Source organism: Manis javanica, chromosome 3 (genome assembly GCF_040802235.1).
Source record: "Manis javanica isolate MJ-LG chromosome 3, MJ_LKY, whole genome shotgun sequence".
Taxonomy (NCBI): Eukaryota; Metazoa; Chordata; class Mammalia; order Pholidota; family Manidae; genus Manis; species Manis javanica.
This window is the reverse complement of record NC_133158.1, coordinates 25,545,685-25,563,446: the sequence shown is the minus strand read 5'-3', so window position 1 is coordinate 25,563,446 and position 17,762 is coordinate 25,545,685. Positions and strand designations below refer to the sequence as shown.

The 17,762-nt window shown below is 37.3% G+C and overlaps 1 protein-coding gene across 5 annotated transcripts in view; it reads left to right on the top strand.

Annotated features, from left to right (window-relative positions):
• SUMF1 (sulfatase modifying factor 1) overlaps nt 1–17,762 on the top strand; it is an 83,314-nt gene that overhangs the window by 58,118 nt on the left and 7,434 nt on the right. For 2 of the 5 annotated variants that reach the window (XM_037019374.2, XM_037019372.2), the window contains one exon: nt 15,710–15,769. In XM_037019374.2, the coding sequence (XP_036875269.1) occupies nt 15,710–15,769 (60 nt within the window). Of the gene's footprint in view, nt 1–5,087; nt 5,140–8,337; nt 10,441–15,709; nt 15,770–17,762 lie in introns of those variants that run through there. The other 3 variants (XR_012128978.1, XM_037019373.2, XM_037019375.2) reach the window with 3 other exon arrangements.

Below are 17,762 nucleotides of genomic sequence, written 5' to 3'. Positions count from 1 at the left end.
ACGAAAGGGTACTTACTTCCTTGTAGTATTTTATCACAAACTGCATACATTAAGTCAGGAATTTCAGGGAGTGTTATGCATTTGAAAGATAATTTAAGAGATGTGAATTGCTGTGTCATGCAGTGGCTTCTTCCAAAAGCAAGGGAGAGGCAGTGACTTAAGCCTATGGTTTTTTATATCTTGAGATGTTAAATCAGTTTCCTGTCCTTTTCAGCTAATGTCTTGTTTCCACTAAATTGTTCTTAAAAAATTACTGATTTGGCAAGTTGGTTTTTGTCCTTAACATTTGACTTGCTAATGAATTGTAAAGCAACAGAGTGTCATTTTCCACATCTATAGCTTTACCTTTCATGACGTCCTGTGCCATAGTGTGACTCATTTGTTCCTTCCCAAAGGATATTGAAGTACAACTCTGTTACTGAGAAAAGAAAAATAGAATAGTTAAATCATCTTTTTTTATAGGTTATTCTGGTTTTTTTTTTCATGTGGATATTTGGATGCATTTATAATACAGGTAATATACATACCCACACAAGTGGTATGTGTAAGTATATATATTTTTATCCATACAGCAAAATTTATTGGCAGTCTGATGAATGCCAGACTCTGTGTGCTGGGTTTTGGGAATCCAGCAGACACATCTCCTTCCCTCATGGAGCTTGCAGATGTTAAGGAATTAAGCAAATGCACCTAATTACATATACATGCATATGTAGTTAATTAATTGTAAGGAGGCAGTTCAGCAGGATGGTTAAAAGCATGAGGTTTTAGAGTTGGACCTGGTTTCCGAGCCCAGCCACCCACTGGCTGCATCACCTGGGGCAGGTTCCTTACGCTCGCAGCGTCATCTGTGAGGAAAAAGGAGTACCTCCTTGTGGGGTTAATGAGAGGTTTCATCGAGATACCACAGAGAAAACATTTAGTATGGTGGCGGTACGTAGTAAGCACTTGATAAATCTTAATTAGAACTCCTGTGTTTAATATGTAATGAAAGTTTAAATAGAATAAGCCAGCCAGCTATGAAAAGATACCACACTCTGAAATTTCATGGAAAACATTTATTATAGACCTTTTTAGTGATGTGGAAAGGAGAGAAAGTCATCTGGTGGCATGCGATTATAAATAAGCCTTCTTTCCATGAATAGTTTCTTCTTTACACTCTCTAAAGGACGGACTCACTGCTTCTAATGAAGTGGCAGAACTTACCGAGTTGGGCACTTTGCACTTGTCTACTGACAAAATGTCCAAAATAAAATCATAGAGGTCTTCAATTCTTTGAAAATAATATTTAACTAAAAATACCATTTGATAAAAGCTAATTGCTTTTACTCTGTCATAACTTGCTAATGAGTCGTCACTGGAAAATACAGAAGATTGTGAGTGTAAGAGAATGTGATAAATAAAAACCTTAGGAAGACTCAATGGTATTTTTCTCACTTCAAGCAATGCTTAAAGCCATATCTGGCTTTGCAAGCGGGACTGAACAGTTTTACACGATTGCCCTGAGAGGTGGAAGTGATTGAGTCTGGAGCAAACCTTTCAGCAAATGTAGTCTGTACCCCATGATACCGATGGCTTGCTTTTGGTGGACCCAGAAGTTAACCTTTCTTTAGAACGCTGCTGTCTGCCATGCATTGTTTAGGATGGAACAAACTGATTTCTTTAAACTTTGGAGCCGATCCATCCAGGATTGGATAGATCAAGAATGTTCTTGTGTGTTGTATATTAGCATATTAAGCTTTCTGAAATTAAAGAACCATCTGCATTATTAGACGACAGATCCCAGTTAGCAGTATACAGCTATTAGCAGATGATGAGAGAGTTAGTTCTTTGTTGCAGAAATTCAGTATACTGCTTCTTTTCTCTTAATAGTTACTGTTTCTGTGTTTAGGTTGACTGGTTTTCGGCACCTAGATGTGCCATTTCTTTTTCACTTAGAACTATTTCTTTTCACTTAGAACTCTGAGTGTAAAGGATGGGGGGTATCACTCAGGGACTCAAGCAAAGGGATAAAATCGAGCATACCAGTACATTGCCTTAAAGAGCACACCTACGGGAACTCTTGTGTATACACACAGCACTTTCTACCTGCCTGACATTGTGGCTCTTTGATGTTTTATGGCACCTATAGTTTATTTTGAAATGAAAGGAAAATATTGAACTCCCTACTTAGTTTATTTCTGGGACATGATTTTTCCTTAGAGATTTTTGAAAATCGTTCTAGCAATACACAAAGGAAGATGAGACTTTACAAAGCAGGACAATGAAGTGGAGCAGTGGTTCCCACGGTGTGAGGTGAGACCTGAAAACCCAGTGGGGTCTGAGCCAGTGAAACCACTAGAAGCATCTGTGCCGTCAGTCTAGGTATGCAGGTCTCTTTAAGTGGTAGGTGTCGCTACTTTAAATGCAATTATTCCCAAGTGAAATAAGCAGATACCGCATGCTGAGAGAAATACATTAGGAGATGCTCGTCCAGCAAGGGGTATATTTCAGCCCTCTCCAAAAGCTAATGAATATCTTTATTTTTTAAAAATGTGAACTCTTGACTCATAGTTCTCTTGGGTTTTAGCTATGTTCTTGCAGTGAACTTGGGAAATACAGAGAGGTTTGTGTATTTCAAACTGGAACAGGGGAGTGGTTTAGTTAAAAAAATCTGGTGTTATATCAGCTAACAAAGGGCACATGGCAGAGTGGCTGAGTGTGAGCCTGGAGCCAAATGGCCTGGGCTTGAACCCTGGTTCTTCCGATTACTAGCTGTGTGACCTAGATGGGCCATTTAACCTTTCTGTTCCTCAATTCTCCACTTAGTGGGGCTAATGATTGGGTGTCCAAAGAGTCCTGGTTTATGCCTGTGTCTGCCATAATTCTTAATAGTTCCTCTTTTCATTCCCCAGAGTATCTTTATTTGGACAATAAACTATATGGTTGCCCTACAAATAATAGAGCCAACATCTGAGCATCATTTTGAAAATTAAAAACATTGAAAACAATAGCTGACTATACTGTGTGCTCAGTAAATATTAGCTGCTATTACCAGTTGCTGCAACTAAAATCTGTTTTAAATACCCAGTTTTACACATTACTGCAGAAGCAAGAATCTTTATTGCACACCTCAGCTCTGAAGGTGACATTTTTTAAATTGGAAAATGGAGAACCACCGCAATGTGAGCAAGTTTAATACAGTTTTGAAAATTCCCTTCCTTTCCTAGCTGGAATGGGTGAAACCAGTAGCATGGAGGAAATGACTGTTTTCATTCACTTTACTCACAGAGTGATCACCACACAGGGCATGCTGGTTTTACAGAGAAAATACTGCTGGGGGTGTTAATTTGGTTTGTGTGTTTGATGTGCTATTCTTTCCAATCTGATCTCTAGTTTTCTTCCTTTGACCTTTCTTTGTGTGTCACCTTCTTTTTCCTCTTCTCATGCAGCGTCTAAAGCTAACTGGCAGCCCTTCTTCACTGGTCCTTGTGCAAGGGGATACATACAATTACACATAATTGAAAAAGCTTTATTTGAAGTAATGATTTCATCTACTCACTCTTAAAATCCTTTGTCATGTTTGACATTGGGTTAAAAAAAAAGCGAGTTGAGATTTTGACCTTTTTTCATACACACACCTTGGTCAGAGTTGCAGCTAAGCCTAGAAGATAGTTGAGCTGAACAGGCACAGAGATAGGACGGACTTCAACTCCTGGCCTTGTCACTTGCCAGCTGTGTGACTTGGGGCACTCTGTTTATTTTGTCTCTCAGTTTCATTATTCTTCATCCTTAAAATCAGGATAATGATACTTCCTGCTTCCCAGGTGATTGTGAGGATCTAGTGACCTGATCAGTGAGCATGCTCTAAGCCAGTGCAGACAAGGAGTTCCTTCCTTTGACATTGGTTAAGGTGATTGAAAAGAGACTCCTCTGAGGACACACTTGAACTGAGGCTTGAAGAAAAAGAAGATAAAAGTGCTACCCCTTTATGTGTGTCTGAGCTGCTGATCGCTGTAGTACCTGGTGATTTAGCAAGGATGCCTGCCTCTGCATGCATGAAATACTTCATATGGGTAGAAAGACCACTTGTTTGTATCTCTGACTTCGCGCTGCTGGAACCGTATCCATGGGAGCTTGTGTGACCTGACAGCTTGGAGGCTTGACCAGAAGTTGGATGTGCAAGAGAGCTCAGATTTAACCAACCAGGGCAAGGATGACTTAGCTTTCAAGGAATATGTATGCTTCGAAGATTTACAGGGTAGAGAATAAAAACTGTCATTTTAAGCTCTGCATTCTCCTGCACTTAAACTTCCAAGGAAGTCTTTAGACTCCTAGCATTTTGGGGCACTGGAAGGCATAGTCATTTTTCTTCTTTTAGTTATCCTAGTTTATGATTTTCTGTTCTTCAACTTAAAATTTTTTTTTATTGTAGAAAATTTCAAACATGCCACAGTTGAGAGAATAGCGTGTTAAACCTCCATGTCTTAAGTACCCAGCTTCAATAATTATCAACTCATGGCTAATCTTGTTTCATCTGTATTGCTGCCCACTAATCTCTGCTCTTCTCCTCCGGCTTCTTTGAAGCAAATTCCATACTTTCTATTTTATTAAAAATAAACATCTTTTTTTGGTTTATTTTCATTTTAAAAAACAGCTTTATTGTGGTGTAGTTGCCAGATATTGCATGTATCGAAACTGTACCATTTGATCAGTGTATGTATGTATACTGTATGTATATAAAACATATCAGTGGATATATAATAAGTATAATATATATACAGTTTGTACACACACACACGCACACACACACACACATGCACACACACACATCCACGGAACTATCACAATCTAGGCAGTGTACATGTCCTTCACCCAAACGTTTCCTTATGCCCCTTGGTTATTCCTTCATCGTGCCCCTGTCTGCCTCCCACACTCAAGAAATTATTGATTTGGTTTCTGTCACAATAGATTAGTTTGTATTTTTGAGAGTTTTGGATAAATGGAATCACACAATATGTACTCTTTTTTTGTGGGAGGTTGTCTAGTTTCTTGCACAATGACATGGTCTTTTATTTATTCTACAAATATTATTGTGCTCCTACTAGGTACCATTTTGGAAGCTGAAAGACGTGTTAGGAGGCTGTTGTAGTAGTGCAGGTGAGAACTGGTGTTTGGGGCCCGGGTGGTTACTATGGAGAGAATTGTTGCTATCAATTAGAGATCTGCTTTGGAGGTAGTGCTAATCAGACCAGCTGGATGTGGGTGAGGAAGGAGGAATTGAGAATTACTTCTCAAGATTCTAGCTTGAGCATATAGGGAAAGTGTGAAGAAATGGAGGAAGACTGGGAGGAATAGGTGTGACCTTTCTTAATTTGTTCCTTTACCAGGTGTTCATTGCTTTTTCAGAGCTATTATTGTTACCATTGGTTGGTCTTAAGCAGTATCTAATCAGATGGAAAACAATATTTACAATACATAAGATATTCACAGGACTGTTGGATCTTCTCAGAAATATCATTAAATATTAAATAGAGGCCCGCTGCCATTGTCAAATAAAAAAAAATGAATTTCAGTTTTTTCTTAAGGTATTATATCATTTAAACCAGACAAGGGGATGAAAGTAAAGCAAAGGCAAATCACATTTTCAGACTTCTAAAAGCTTCTTGAGGTGAAGTTCACTATGGCCTCCAGAATGTTTTTGTGGTGATTTCACCATTAAAAATGCTCAGGTTCTGTTAAGTCTGTTGCTGTGGTATTAGCCTCTGTACTCTTTGACCAGCTATGTGAGTTTCATTCTAATATACAATAGTGTGATTTCCTTCTACCCGTTATTAACGTGTCAACTATTTTATTAGAAGAACTCGGCCTCCTTTCAGGAGTTTAGTCTTAGAAAAACTGGGTCAAGTGATCTTTGTGGTTTTTGAATGTTGGAAGTTACATGCTACCTGGATCATTAAATTTATGAGCACCTCTGGGAAACTTGAGTTAGTCATGAACTACTAATGTGTAATAGTAACAACAGCAATTGCATATCTGTTCTTTATTATTTTCATAGTGCTTTATGTGCATTATCCCATTTAAACCCAACATCAATCCAATGAAGTGGGTACTGTTATCACCTTCATTTTTCAGGGGAGGAAGCTGGGATATAGAAGGGTTACCTAACTAGACCAGACTCAACAGTCAGTGTTGGAACCATGCCTTGAATTCAGGCAGGTAGTCTGAATGCTCTTAATTGAGAGATGACACTCCTTGTAAGATGAATAGGAGTTTGATGAGCAGTGGGGATGGGCATGTTAGGCAGAAAGAATCAAGTTTCTCATTGTGGACCATGTGAGAAGCTTGTTGTCCTGGGAGGGGGAGTGATGATGAAATGATGGGGTGTTAGGGCTAGAACGACCTGGGCCTAAAAAATATGTGTTGGTTAGCCAGAGCAGCTTTCTCATCAGTAAGTTTATGAGGTCTTTAAAAAGTCTTTTTTGAAATCTTTAACAAGTTAGATACCATTTCTATTTTCTTAGATCCACAGACCTCAGATGGGGAGTTTCTGGAATAGCAAATCTCAAAGACATCTTCCTATTTCTGATAAACTGGATCTTTTCATCCAGAAGTAAATCTACTGCTCCCACCTTTTCTGTTTGGCTCTGATTCCTTTTAGGATTAAAAGGAGTTTTAATAGTTTTAAACTGAATAGTCTTTCTAAACCGACACTCTTGTCAGTAGCTAAAAGGCTAACAATTAGCTATCATTTGAATACCATTGGAATGGTACCTCACTTACTTGATCCTTAAGTGAATGATGGGTGTAAAAAGGAAGGTCTGTGGTGTGGTGGTTAATGCTTTTTCAGAGGCCAACTCTTTATTTCCTGCTTTGAACAAATGTGTTATGCTATTCAGTAGTAAAAATTTATTATAATGAGGATATCATAAATACAAAATAAAAGATGCTTTTAAGCTTTAATAAACTGTTATCTCTGAGCGTCAATGAAAAAGAATCAATATGTGCCAGAGAATTTTAGTTTTTACTGCACTGAATGTGCTTTTTTTCCCATTAAAAAAATGAGTAGGTAATTTATGAATAATAATTTCAAAAGGTACAAAACTCCCACTCTTTTCTCCCAGCCCCTTCTTTATTTCCTCCTCAGGCAACATTGTGAATACTAATGGCTCCTTTTATAAAGAGCATATTTGAGTATATGTTATTTTTTTAGGATTTTGTTTTGGGAATGCTAATAAGAGTAGAGAGAATGTACTCATAACCCAGCTTCAGCAACTTTTAAATCTGTCAGTCATGGTTTAATCAGAAGTAAAACTACCAGCATGCATGGTTGCATGTGTATGTGTAATGAGGGATTTATTACGGAGATTTGACCTTACACAATGACTGCAAATGTGCTATTTTGTATGTGTGTATGTGTGTATGTATAAATAATCTAAATGCCTAGTTTTCACTTAAAAAGTAATAAACATGCAAACTAACAAGAAAGTGTGATCCAAACTAATGAAAAAGATGAATTAAATAGAAACTGATTCTGAGTAAGCCCAGATGCTAGGCTTAACAAAGATTTAAAAACAGCTATTATATTTAAACAACTAAAGTAAAATATGTTCAAAGAATTAGTAGAAAGTGCTGTATGAGTCAACAAATAAAGGATTACAACAGGCAAATGGAAATGATAAAAAAAGAGCCAAGTGAAATTTCTAAAACTGACAAATACTATAATTGAAGTGAAAAGTTCCTTAGAGAACTCAGTAACAGATTAGAAATGGTAGGAGAAAGAATCAGTGTACATGAAAGTAAATCAAGAGAAATTTTCTAAACCAAAGTACAGAGAGGAAAAGAAGAATCAGAGACAAAAAAACAGAGCTCTGTGTTACAATATCAAGCATTTCAACATAATTCCAACATGTATACTAGGATTTCCAGATGGAGAGGAGAAAGAGAAAGGGACAAAATGTTTTTGAAGAAATGATCTAAATACTTGCCAAATTTGATGAAAATTATTTGTAGATCCAAGAAGTTCAGTGAACTTCAACTGGGGTAAACACAAAAAGAAATATACCCAGTCAAATCATAGCTGCACTTGAAAGACAAAGAGAAAGTCTTGAAAGCAACAAGAGAAAAACACTCTATTATACACAGGGCAATAATAATGTAATTAATGACTGACTTCTCATCAGAACCAATGGAACCAGAAGATGGTGAAGTTATATATTCAAAGTTCTGGAATAAAAACAAACTATCAACTAAGAATTCTATATTCAGCAACGCTGTCCTTTAAAAATGATGGTAAAGGAGGTTTGACTTTGGGTTCTGGGAAAATGGAGTAGACATACATTTCCTTATTTCTCCCAGTAAATATGATTGAAACTCTGGAAACTACATAAAGAAGAAACATAAGGAGATCCTGGAAACTGAAAAGAAAGAAGGCAGAGTAGCTACAAACCTTTGGACCCTAGGAATGACATGATGGTAAGTTCCATGAATTTTATTTTTGCCCCTTATAGCCTAGAGTTGGAGTTGAAGAAGCCACCAACTCACAAATGCCAATGAACATTGATAAAAAAAAGTTCCCGAAAAGCCTATTCTCTCTGGCTGAAGGAACAAGTAGGAAAGGGTTAGTCTAGGCATACAGAAAACTGGTCAGTAACTACCATACTCCAAACACTACAGAAAATACTGTGTGCTTACCCATTCTTGCAAAGGCCAAGTATAGAGCCTAGACTTGCACCCCCATGAGGCTCTGTTAAGGTGCCACAATACCCCTTTGATTTTGGTGTCAGAGAAGGCCAAGTAGAGAACTAGGGCTTTCATCATTGCGCAGCAGTAGTGTGCTACCCTCACTGTTGTGTAAGCAGAGACTGTGTGGGGAGCCAAAACTCTCAGCTCCATGCAGCTGTAACAGGGCTCCTCCCGAGTTGTCCATAGTGGCTGAGTGGGGAGGCTGAGTGGGTAAACCTGGACTTTGCTTCAACTTGTCAATAATGAGATGCCTCCCTTCCCCTGTCAGTGTGGTGTCATAGAAAGCTAGCTAAAAAAGATTTTTCCATAAGATCCCAAGTCTTATAATAATAAAAATGTGTCCAGGATACAATTGAATAATCACTTGTCATGCCAAGAAGCAGGAAGATACTAAACTAAATGAAAAAAGACAATCAAAGGATGCTAACACTGAGATGACAGAGGTGTTAGAATTACACACCAAAAGTTTTAAAGCAGCCATGACAAAAGTACTTCAGTGAGCAATTATGAACATACTTGAAACCAATGAAGACAAGAAAGTTTCAGAAAAGAAGTAGAAGATGTAAATGAAAGCTAAATGTAAATTTCAGAACTGAAAAATAGAATAACAAAAAATGAATGGACTCAAGAACAGAGTGGAAGGGACAGAGGGAGAAATAATCAGTGCACTAGCAACTAGAACAAAATAAATTACTCAATCTGAACAAACAGAAAATAGAAAATTAGTTAATTAATAGCTCCCCAGTACCTATGTGACTCCAACGAAAAGCTCATCTAACATTCGTGTTGTGGCAGTACTGGAGGAGCAGAAAAAGTGTAGAGCTAAGAGTACTCAAAGAAATAGTCGCTGACAACTTCCCAAATATAGGAAGAGATTTAAACCTGTAGATTCAAGAGGCTGAGTGAACTCCAAACAGGATCATCCCAAAGAAATCATATGAAGTCACATCATAATTAAATTTCTGAAAACTCACAACAAAAAAAATTCTTTGAAAGCAGCCAGAAGAAAAGTGACACCTTATTCTTAGGGGAAAAACCAATGTGAATGACAGTGGATTTCTCATCAGAGGCCCTAATAAAGGTCAGGGGAAATGGTACAGTATTTTTTAAATGTTGAAAGAAAACAACTGCCAACCTGCAAGCCTTTATCTTGTGAAATATCTTTTAGGAATAAGAGGAAATCAGGACATTCTCAAATGAAGGAAAACTAAGAGAATTTGTTATCAGCATACCTATCCTAAAAGAATGGCTAAAGGAAGCTCCCTAAACAGAAAGGATATGATTAAAGAAGGAAGGTTTTGAACATCAGGATGAAAGAAAGAACGTACTAAGCAGAAATAAAGGTATATACAATAGGCTTTCCTCCTCATGATTTCTCTAAATTTTGTTTGTTGGTTGAAGCAGAAATTATCGTCTGATGTGTTTCTAAATATATTTAAAGGAGATGTTTAAAAAGTTATAAACACGGAGGCTTAAATGATGTAAAGGGAGGTAACTTTTCTATACTTCATTGGAACTGGTAAAATAATACCAGTTGACTGTGATGCTTTATATTTTATGTACATGTATAAATATATAGGTATATGTATAAATGTGATATAAACTGATATATATGTAAATATATATATAAATGTATATTCAAAAGCACTGTAGGTATATAAAAATGGATTTATTAAAAAAATGGGTAACCCACAGGGAGGCAGAAAAAAGGAAACAGAAACAAAATCACAGACAACAGACAAAGCAAGAAATAAAATGAACAACAAAGTCCTAACAAATCAATAATTTCATTAAATTACATGGTCCATGGCCCAACTATATCAGTTAAAACCAGATTGGCAGAGTGGACTAAAAAATATGACCTAACTATATACTGTCCACAAAAAACTTTAAATATAATAATAATATATATATAAATGGGTTGAAAACAAAATGATGGGAAAAATATATTATACAAACAAAGGAAGGCAGGAATGGGTATCATATTTATCATATATAAAAATGGCTATTTATTATCATATAAGGTAGACTCAAAACAAAGAAAATTACTAGACAGGGAAGGACATTCTATAATAATAAAATGGTTAATCCACCAAGGGGACATAGTAATACTAAATGTGTATGCTCCTAAGAAAAAAGATGGAACATATGAAGCAAAATCTAATTCTAAAAAAATTGAAAGAAGAAACAGACCAATCCATAATTGTAGTTGGAAACTTTAATGCTTCCTTCTCAACAATTGGTGGTTCAGTTAGACAGAAAATCAGCAAGGATATAGAAGAACCCAAGAATATCACCAACAAACAGGATCTGATAGATATTTCTAGAATATTCTACCTGAGAACAGAAGAATATCCTTTCAAGTATTGATTGCACATATGCATAGATAGACCATATCCTGTACAATCCAGTAAACCTCAATTTTATTTATTTTATTATTTTATTATTATTTTTTTATTAAGGTATCGATATATAACCTTATGCTCAGGTTTCACATGAGCAACATTGTGCTTACTGCATTCACCCATATTATCAAGTCTGCCCCCACAACCCCATTGCAGTCACTGTCCATCAGCATAGTAAGATGCTGTAGAGTCACTATTTGTCTTCTCTGTGCTATACTGCCTTCCTCATGCTTTCATTAATTCTTTCTATTGTTTTATTCTTCTCAATTTAATTTATTCTCTGATCTTTATTATGCCCCTCCTTCTGCTGACTTTGGGCCTCATTTCTTCTTCTTTCTCCAGTTTCACTAATTGTGAATTTATATTGTTCATTTGGGATTGTTCTTCCTTCTTTAAATATGCCTGGATTGCTGTATACTTTCCTCTTAGAACTTCCTTCACTGCGTCCCACAGAAGTTGGGGCGTGGAGCTGTTGTTTTCATTTGTCTCTATATATTGCTTGATCTCTGTTTTTATTTGGTCATTGATCCATTGATTATTCAGGAGCATGTTATTAAGCCTCCCTGTGTTTGTGAGCCCTTCTGTTTTCTTTGCACAATTTATTTCTAGTTTCAGACTTTTGTGATCTGAGAAGTTGGTTGGTACAATTTCAGTCTTTTTGAATTTACTTACTGAGGCTCTTTCTGTGGCCTAACAAGTGATCTATTCTGGAAAATGTTCTATGTGCACTTGAGAAGAATGTGTTTCCTGTTGCTTTTGGGTGGAGTGTTCTGTAGATGTCTGTTAATCTCAGCAAATTTTTTAATAATTGAAATCATACAGTGTGTTTTCAATCACAGCAGAATTAAATTAGAAATCAGTAAGAAATAGGAAAGTGTTCAAACACTTGGAAACTGAACAGCACACTTCTGAATAATGCATGGGTCACAGGGGAATTTCCAAGGGAAATAAAGCAGTAAATTGAACTGAGGAAATGAGAATGTGTGGATGATTGGGTGACCAGTGAGCTGAGGCCCTTTGTGGCACCCTCCTTGCCCCAAAGCCAGACATTCACTCCAGGTAACCAACTCCCTAGTGGGACACAGTGTGTAAGAAACTCAGAATAATGCTTGATTCTGTGTTCCTTTCAATGAAAATGATAATATTCTTATACAGAAGTCCCTTACATATTTTTAACATGCCTCATTCTTTTTAGTGGCTACTTAGTATTTCACGATATGGATTACTTCAAATAACATGCTTAAAAGTAGTGCTTCTTGACTCTTTGCTGACTCATGAAAATTTGTCAAAGTCTCTATCCCTTCTTTGGCTTTCCTTGTGATTTTATTAGGGGATGAAAAGGAGGGAAAGGGAAGTGTCTTCTTGATTACCCGAAATGCCATTGTTGATGCTCCTGTGAAATGTCCTGGCAGTCCTGAGCAGGTTGGCAGACCTGAACAAGCTAGTCTTGCTGATGAGTGATTCTGTGGCATCTATGTGGATTTTTCATCATTAAAGACTTTTATGCTTCCCCAGGTGTTTTAAGTGAGCGTGTGCTTCTTTGTATTAACACTCAGCATTGCATATTCACCTCTTCCTGGGAACTTTCTCTGTACCTTGACCTTTTGAGATTATTGGCACTGATGTTTATTGATAAATGTGTGTTTTTTGCTGTCCTTGTAATCATCCAAGCATTAGAGACCTACTAATATTTTGGTGTCTGGAGGTAGAGCTGTTAACAGATAGTAGTATCTTTGGAAACAACATTCACATAGGTTCTTGTTTTTTCTGGACAGAGTCCCTATGTTCACTGTGTTTGTTTACTTAGGTTTTTGAGGACTGGTAGTGGAGGTGGTGGGGCACAGCGATCTCTATTCTTGTGAGGTATATAGGCAGAAAAATGAGGTATTTGATAGTACTGTCTGTAACTTATTATGTTAACCTCAAGGAACAAACTTGCTCATGAGAAACTATTAATTTTGATGTATGAATCCTTCCTTTAACAAATAGAAATGGGGGCTTTTCCCCTTTGTTTCCTAAGTAGCCATAACAAATTATCACAAACCTGGTGGCTTGAAACAACAGAAATTTATTCTCTCACCATTCCAGAGGCTAGAGGTCTAAGATCAAGGTTCCAGTACGGCCATACACTCTGAAGTCCCGGGGGAGAATCCTTCCTTACTTCTTCCTGACCCTTGGCAGCTCCCAGGAGTCCTTGTTGCTGCATCACTCCAGTCTTGCCTCTGTCTTCCCACAGCCTCCTTTGTGTGTCTCTCTGTGCTCTCCTCCTGCGACAAGCACCCCAGTCATTGGATGTAGGGCTCCCCATAATCCAGTATGATTTCATCTTAACTAGTTACAAAAATTACCCATTGCCAAAGTCCCTATTTCCAAACAGGGTTACATTCTGATGCTCTGAGTGAACATGCATTTTGGGGGGACACCCATCAACCCACTATACACTCTTAGTACTTTTTCTGTTTTTTGGCAGAGTAGAAAGCATTTCAGACAGCTATAGCTAATCGTACATTGTGTTGTTTTTCTGGCAAAAACAGTTGTATTTGTAAGAATTAGCTAAGCAGTCACCTAGATAGACGATATTAATGCTGCGGTCACAGCAGCATGGGGTCATTCTGATGTGTGCCATATTTATTGATTGCAGACCTAGATCATGGAGTTGGTGATATAAGGGGACTGTTTTGTTTTCACTCTTTCCTATTGGCAAGTCAGTTCCTTCTTGTTCTTAGATCTCACTTGACAAAAGAATTTTATCTTGCATGATAGCAGACACTGTGAGAGACTTCAACCATAATTTAAACTGCCATTTGGTGTATTGTAACACAGCATGCAGAGAACCACCCGAAGCATTGTAATGCAAGAATTCCCAGGGAAGAAGTTTAATGAAGAAGAGAGTGGCCATTATATAGGATAATTACACAGTTATAAATGCTTTTATTTCTGCTTCAGTGAATTCTTGGTGATTATTTTACTTTTACAGAATAATAAACTCACTCAGAAGATTCTGGTGCAATGTCTGTCAGATTCTAGATATTCCTGGGAAGAAAGCTTTGGTGTTAGTCATTATTTTTGCATCTAGATTTTCTCATTTATAGTTTGCCCATGTATGATCAATACACATTTATTACTGTAACATTAAGTAGTTAAGGCCATGAAATACTATGGCTCTGCAGTGGAATGAAAAATAGCTAGTGGCTTGATCTGTGACAGTTTCTAAGTACCTGGAAATGCTTAGAAGAAAACATGAACTTCTGCCCACATAGTTGACCTTTGCAAGTCACTGTGTCAGCCATACTTGGAGAAAACATGATTCTTTTAACTTCTCCCACTTATGTCTGGACCTGACAATAGGTGGTTGACATGAAAAGGGGAAACAGATAGGAGCCATTGTTCACCCTTCCTTTGTTTTCATTAAATAAGGAGCAGGCAGCTGCATGATTAGTTACTTTTGCAAAACAAAGGAAAAGCAAAAAATCCTTGTCTTCCTCAGACTGCCCAGATGTGATTCTAGTTTGTAGTAGCTTTTTGATACCTTTCAGATGCTTTTGTGTGGCTTACTTGATGTTGAGGATCTTATGCTTCCAGCTATCGTGTGGAGATGTTCATTTTTATTGCACTTTTGTACGAAGCCCTCCCTTGAAGAAATAGTCCTACCTCTTGGCTGTCTGTGGCTCTAGTTCTCTTTACCGTGATAGCCACTGTTCCTTATTGCCTCCTTTTAGGCAATGTCCAATTTTTCCTACATCCCTGACCTCTAAACTGGGAGCACAGTGGACTCCGGAGCTAGGCTGCCAAGGTGTGAATCCTCATTCTGCCATTTGCTTAACTTACCTTAGAAGTTGTTATGGAGATTGCACGAGTTAACATTTGCAAAGTACTTAGAAATGTGCTTGGTTTATAGGAAACACTATATAAATCTGTTTTAAAAAGATAAGTGTTCTTTTCTATGTTCTGTCTCTTGACTGTGGTAGTGGTTACATGACTATACATTTGCAAAAACTCATCAGAAGTGTGCATTTTAAAAGGATTAACAAGGTTAACAAATTTACTTTATATAAATTATACCTTAATAAGCCTAACCTAAAATGTTTTTAAAAGATAAAAATAGCAAATTCCTTACTTCAGTAAGGAAAGGGTTCATTAGGTGTTACCCAGTAGGATTATAAAAACATAATTCAAAAAGGCCTGCCATTCTCATTGAACAAGCCAATTTTAATGCAGGATAAATTTGTATATCAGCATGAAACTGTGATATAAGAGATGCTGCCAAGCAGCTTATTAGTCATCTAGGGGAGAAATGCTTTTATAAGAGTTGAAAGATGGGATTGTTTATGGTGGTCATGAAGATTTCACCAAAGAGTAGGGACTTCCTTGAGCTAGTCCTTAGAGTATGGGTAGGATTTGGAGAGGTGAGCATTTGGGAAGGGCACGTGGGTGCTGACGCCAGGCCAAGGGAGCAGAAGTACATGTATGGAGTTTAGGCAACTGTGAGAGAGCTGGTTGGACCAAAATGAATTTCTTCCCACTGGGTGAGGGGCAGCTGTGCTGTCTGGGCTGAAATGTTCTGTTCTCTGTATACACAGAAAGGCCCACCATCAGGGAAAGACCGGGTGAAGAAAGGTGGATCCTACATGTGCCATAAGGTAAGTCCGGTTACTAACAACATTTGGTATTCCAACAGCAGGTTTATGGACTCATTGTAAACATTAGCCCCCAAATGTCCCATCTACTTCTGCTGATACATACCTGTTCTCCCTGAAACCCGAAAAAAATTAGGATAATCATTTCAAGTTTGGGGACAGCCGTGGACAAAAGTGGCACAGGAAGCAGAGGCTGTGAATGGCCTGTTGCCAACCAAAGTCCATCTGCTGTATCCTGACCCCGTGAGACCTTTGTTGTCCCAGGAGCCGGAGTGGGCTATATACCTTTTCCAGTACGTAAGTCTGGAAGCACACTCTTAATTTACTTGAGACTCCTGTAAATTTTTGGATTCTCTGTGGAGATTCAGATGAGAGCTGAAGGGAGGGAGGATTGTGGTGTACTGGGGTGGAAACCTCGTGTTTCTGTGGGCTTTGTGAGGTAAGCATCAGTCGCATTGTTTTTACTCTCTGGGCTGTAATTTCAGTGTCCAAGCTGGCTGTTCTTGGTTAGTCAGTGTGACTTGGTATTTCATGAATAGCTTTTTTAAGGAGTTTGAAAATCAAATACTACATCTCTCCCTTTTTTTTTTCTTTTCATCACATATTTATGGATCTCTCACACTTCAGTTTCTGTCTTTCTATCCCTGTGCAAAGATGGCATTTTGCAGATTGTTATTACAAGAAGCTTCCTATGGTGATTCAGTCAGTCCAGGTGGTTAGAGACTTAGAACACTCTATAATGGCTGCAAGTTAAGTTACACTACTTTGATAATGGAGGCATTGTGAACTTGCCTTAAAACAGTGGTTCTCAAACTTTATTGCACATTAGGATCATTTGGGATCTATAAAAAATACTGATGTCAATTTTTCTATTTGCCTCATTCTGATTTTATTTTTGTGGATTATGACATGGGCATCAGGATTTTAAAGCTCTCAGGATGATGATAACATTGAGCAAAGTTTGGGAATCATTGACCTAAAGAGAATCTTTTTAGATTATGTATATATGTGAGTTTGTTGGTATATGTGTGTGTCTTCTGTGTTTCTTAGAATTTTTAATCCAGTTGTGTAGATGGAAGTTCATAGAGTTGAGTTCAATTTATGCTTTACAATATATTTATGACAAGATAGGGACAATTTGCCTTTAAAATTTTAATTTTAAATTAATAGCACTACCCTGGGTCAGTACTTTTTTTTTTTTTTTGAATGGTGAGAGTGTTTACCACTCAGATCTCTGAAACCATTGCTAAAGTATATAAACTCAGTAAGAAAAAATTTATACCCAAAAGAAAGGGGTGAAGGGTTAAAAACAATAGTAGGCAGAGATGGTGGTGAAATACAATTGTGACTCTTTAACCCACCATGTAATAGCAAAACACAAACCACTCATCCTTGTCATCAAAACAAAGCGGAACCAACATTCTAGACAAACAATAGAAGATGAAAGTTCAGGGAAGAAGTTCAGTACATAGTTAAAACATGCTAAGCTCTTTACTGTAAACAGGAAGATGACAAATACTGAGTAACTACAAACATGGGCAGAAAAATATATGGTTCAACACATGTGAAAATGTAATTAATAGAATAGATTAAAAGGCAAAGTCTCCAAAGAAGCAAGAGAAAAAGAAAAAAGAGGGACTAGAACTCTATCAATCAGAAGGAGAAGAAGAAAAGGAGACTAAGTCAAACCAAGAAAAGGCATGATTCACAGATGACAGAAAATAATGTGGAAGAAACATGCCCAAATATGTCAGGAATCACAGTAAATGCCACTGGTATAAATTGACCTCTGAAAAGACAAACACTATCATACAGGATAAAAAAAACACAAAAGATACACCTAGATAAATTAATTTATAAATGTTGAAAATAAAGAAAAGGGAAAATGTATACTTCCATTGTTTGTCTAGAATTTCAGTTCCACCTTGTTTCAAAGAGAAAAATGAGTGGGTTGTGTTTCACCACTCCACAGCAGGCCAAAAAATCACAATTATAT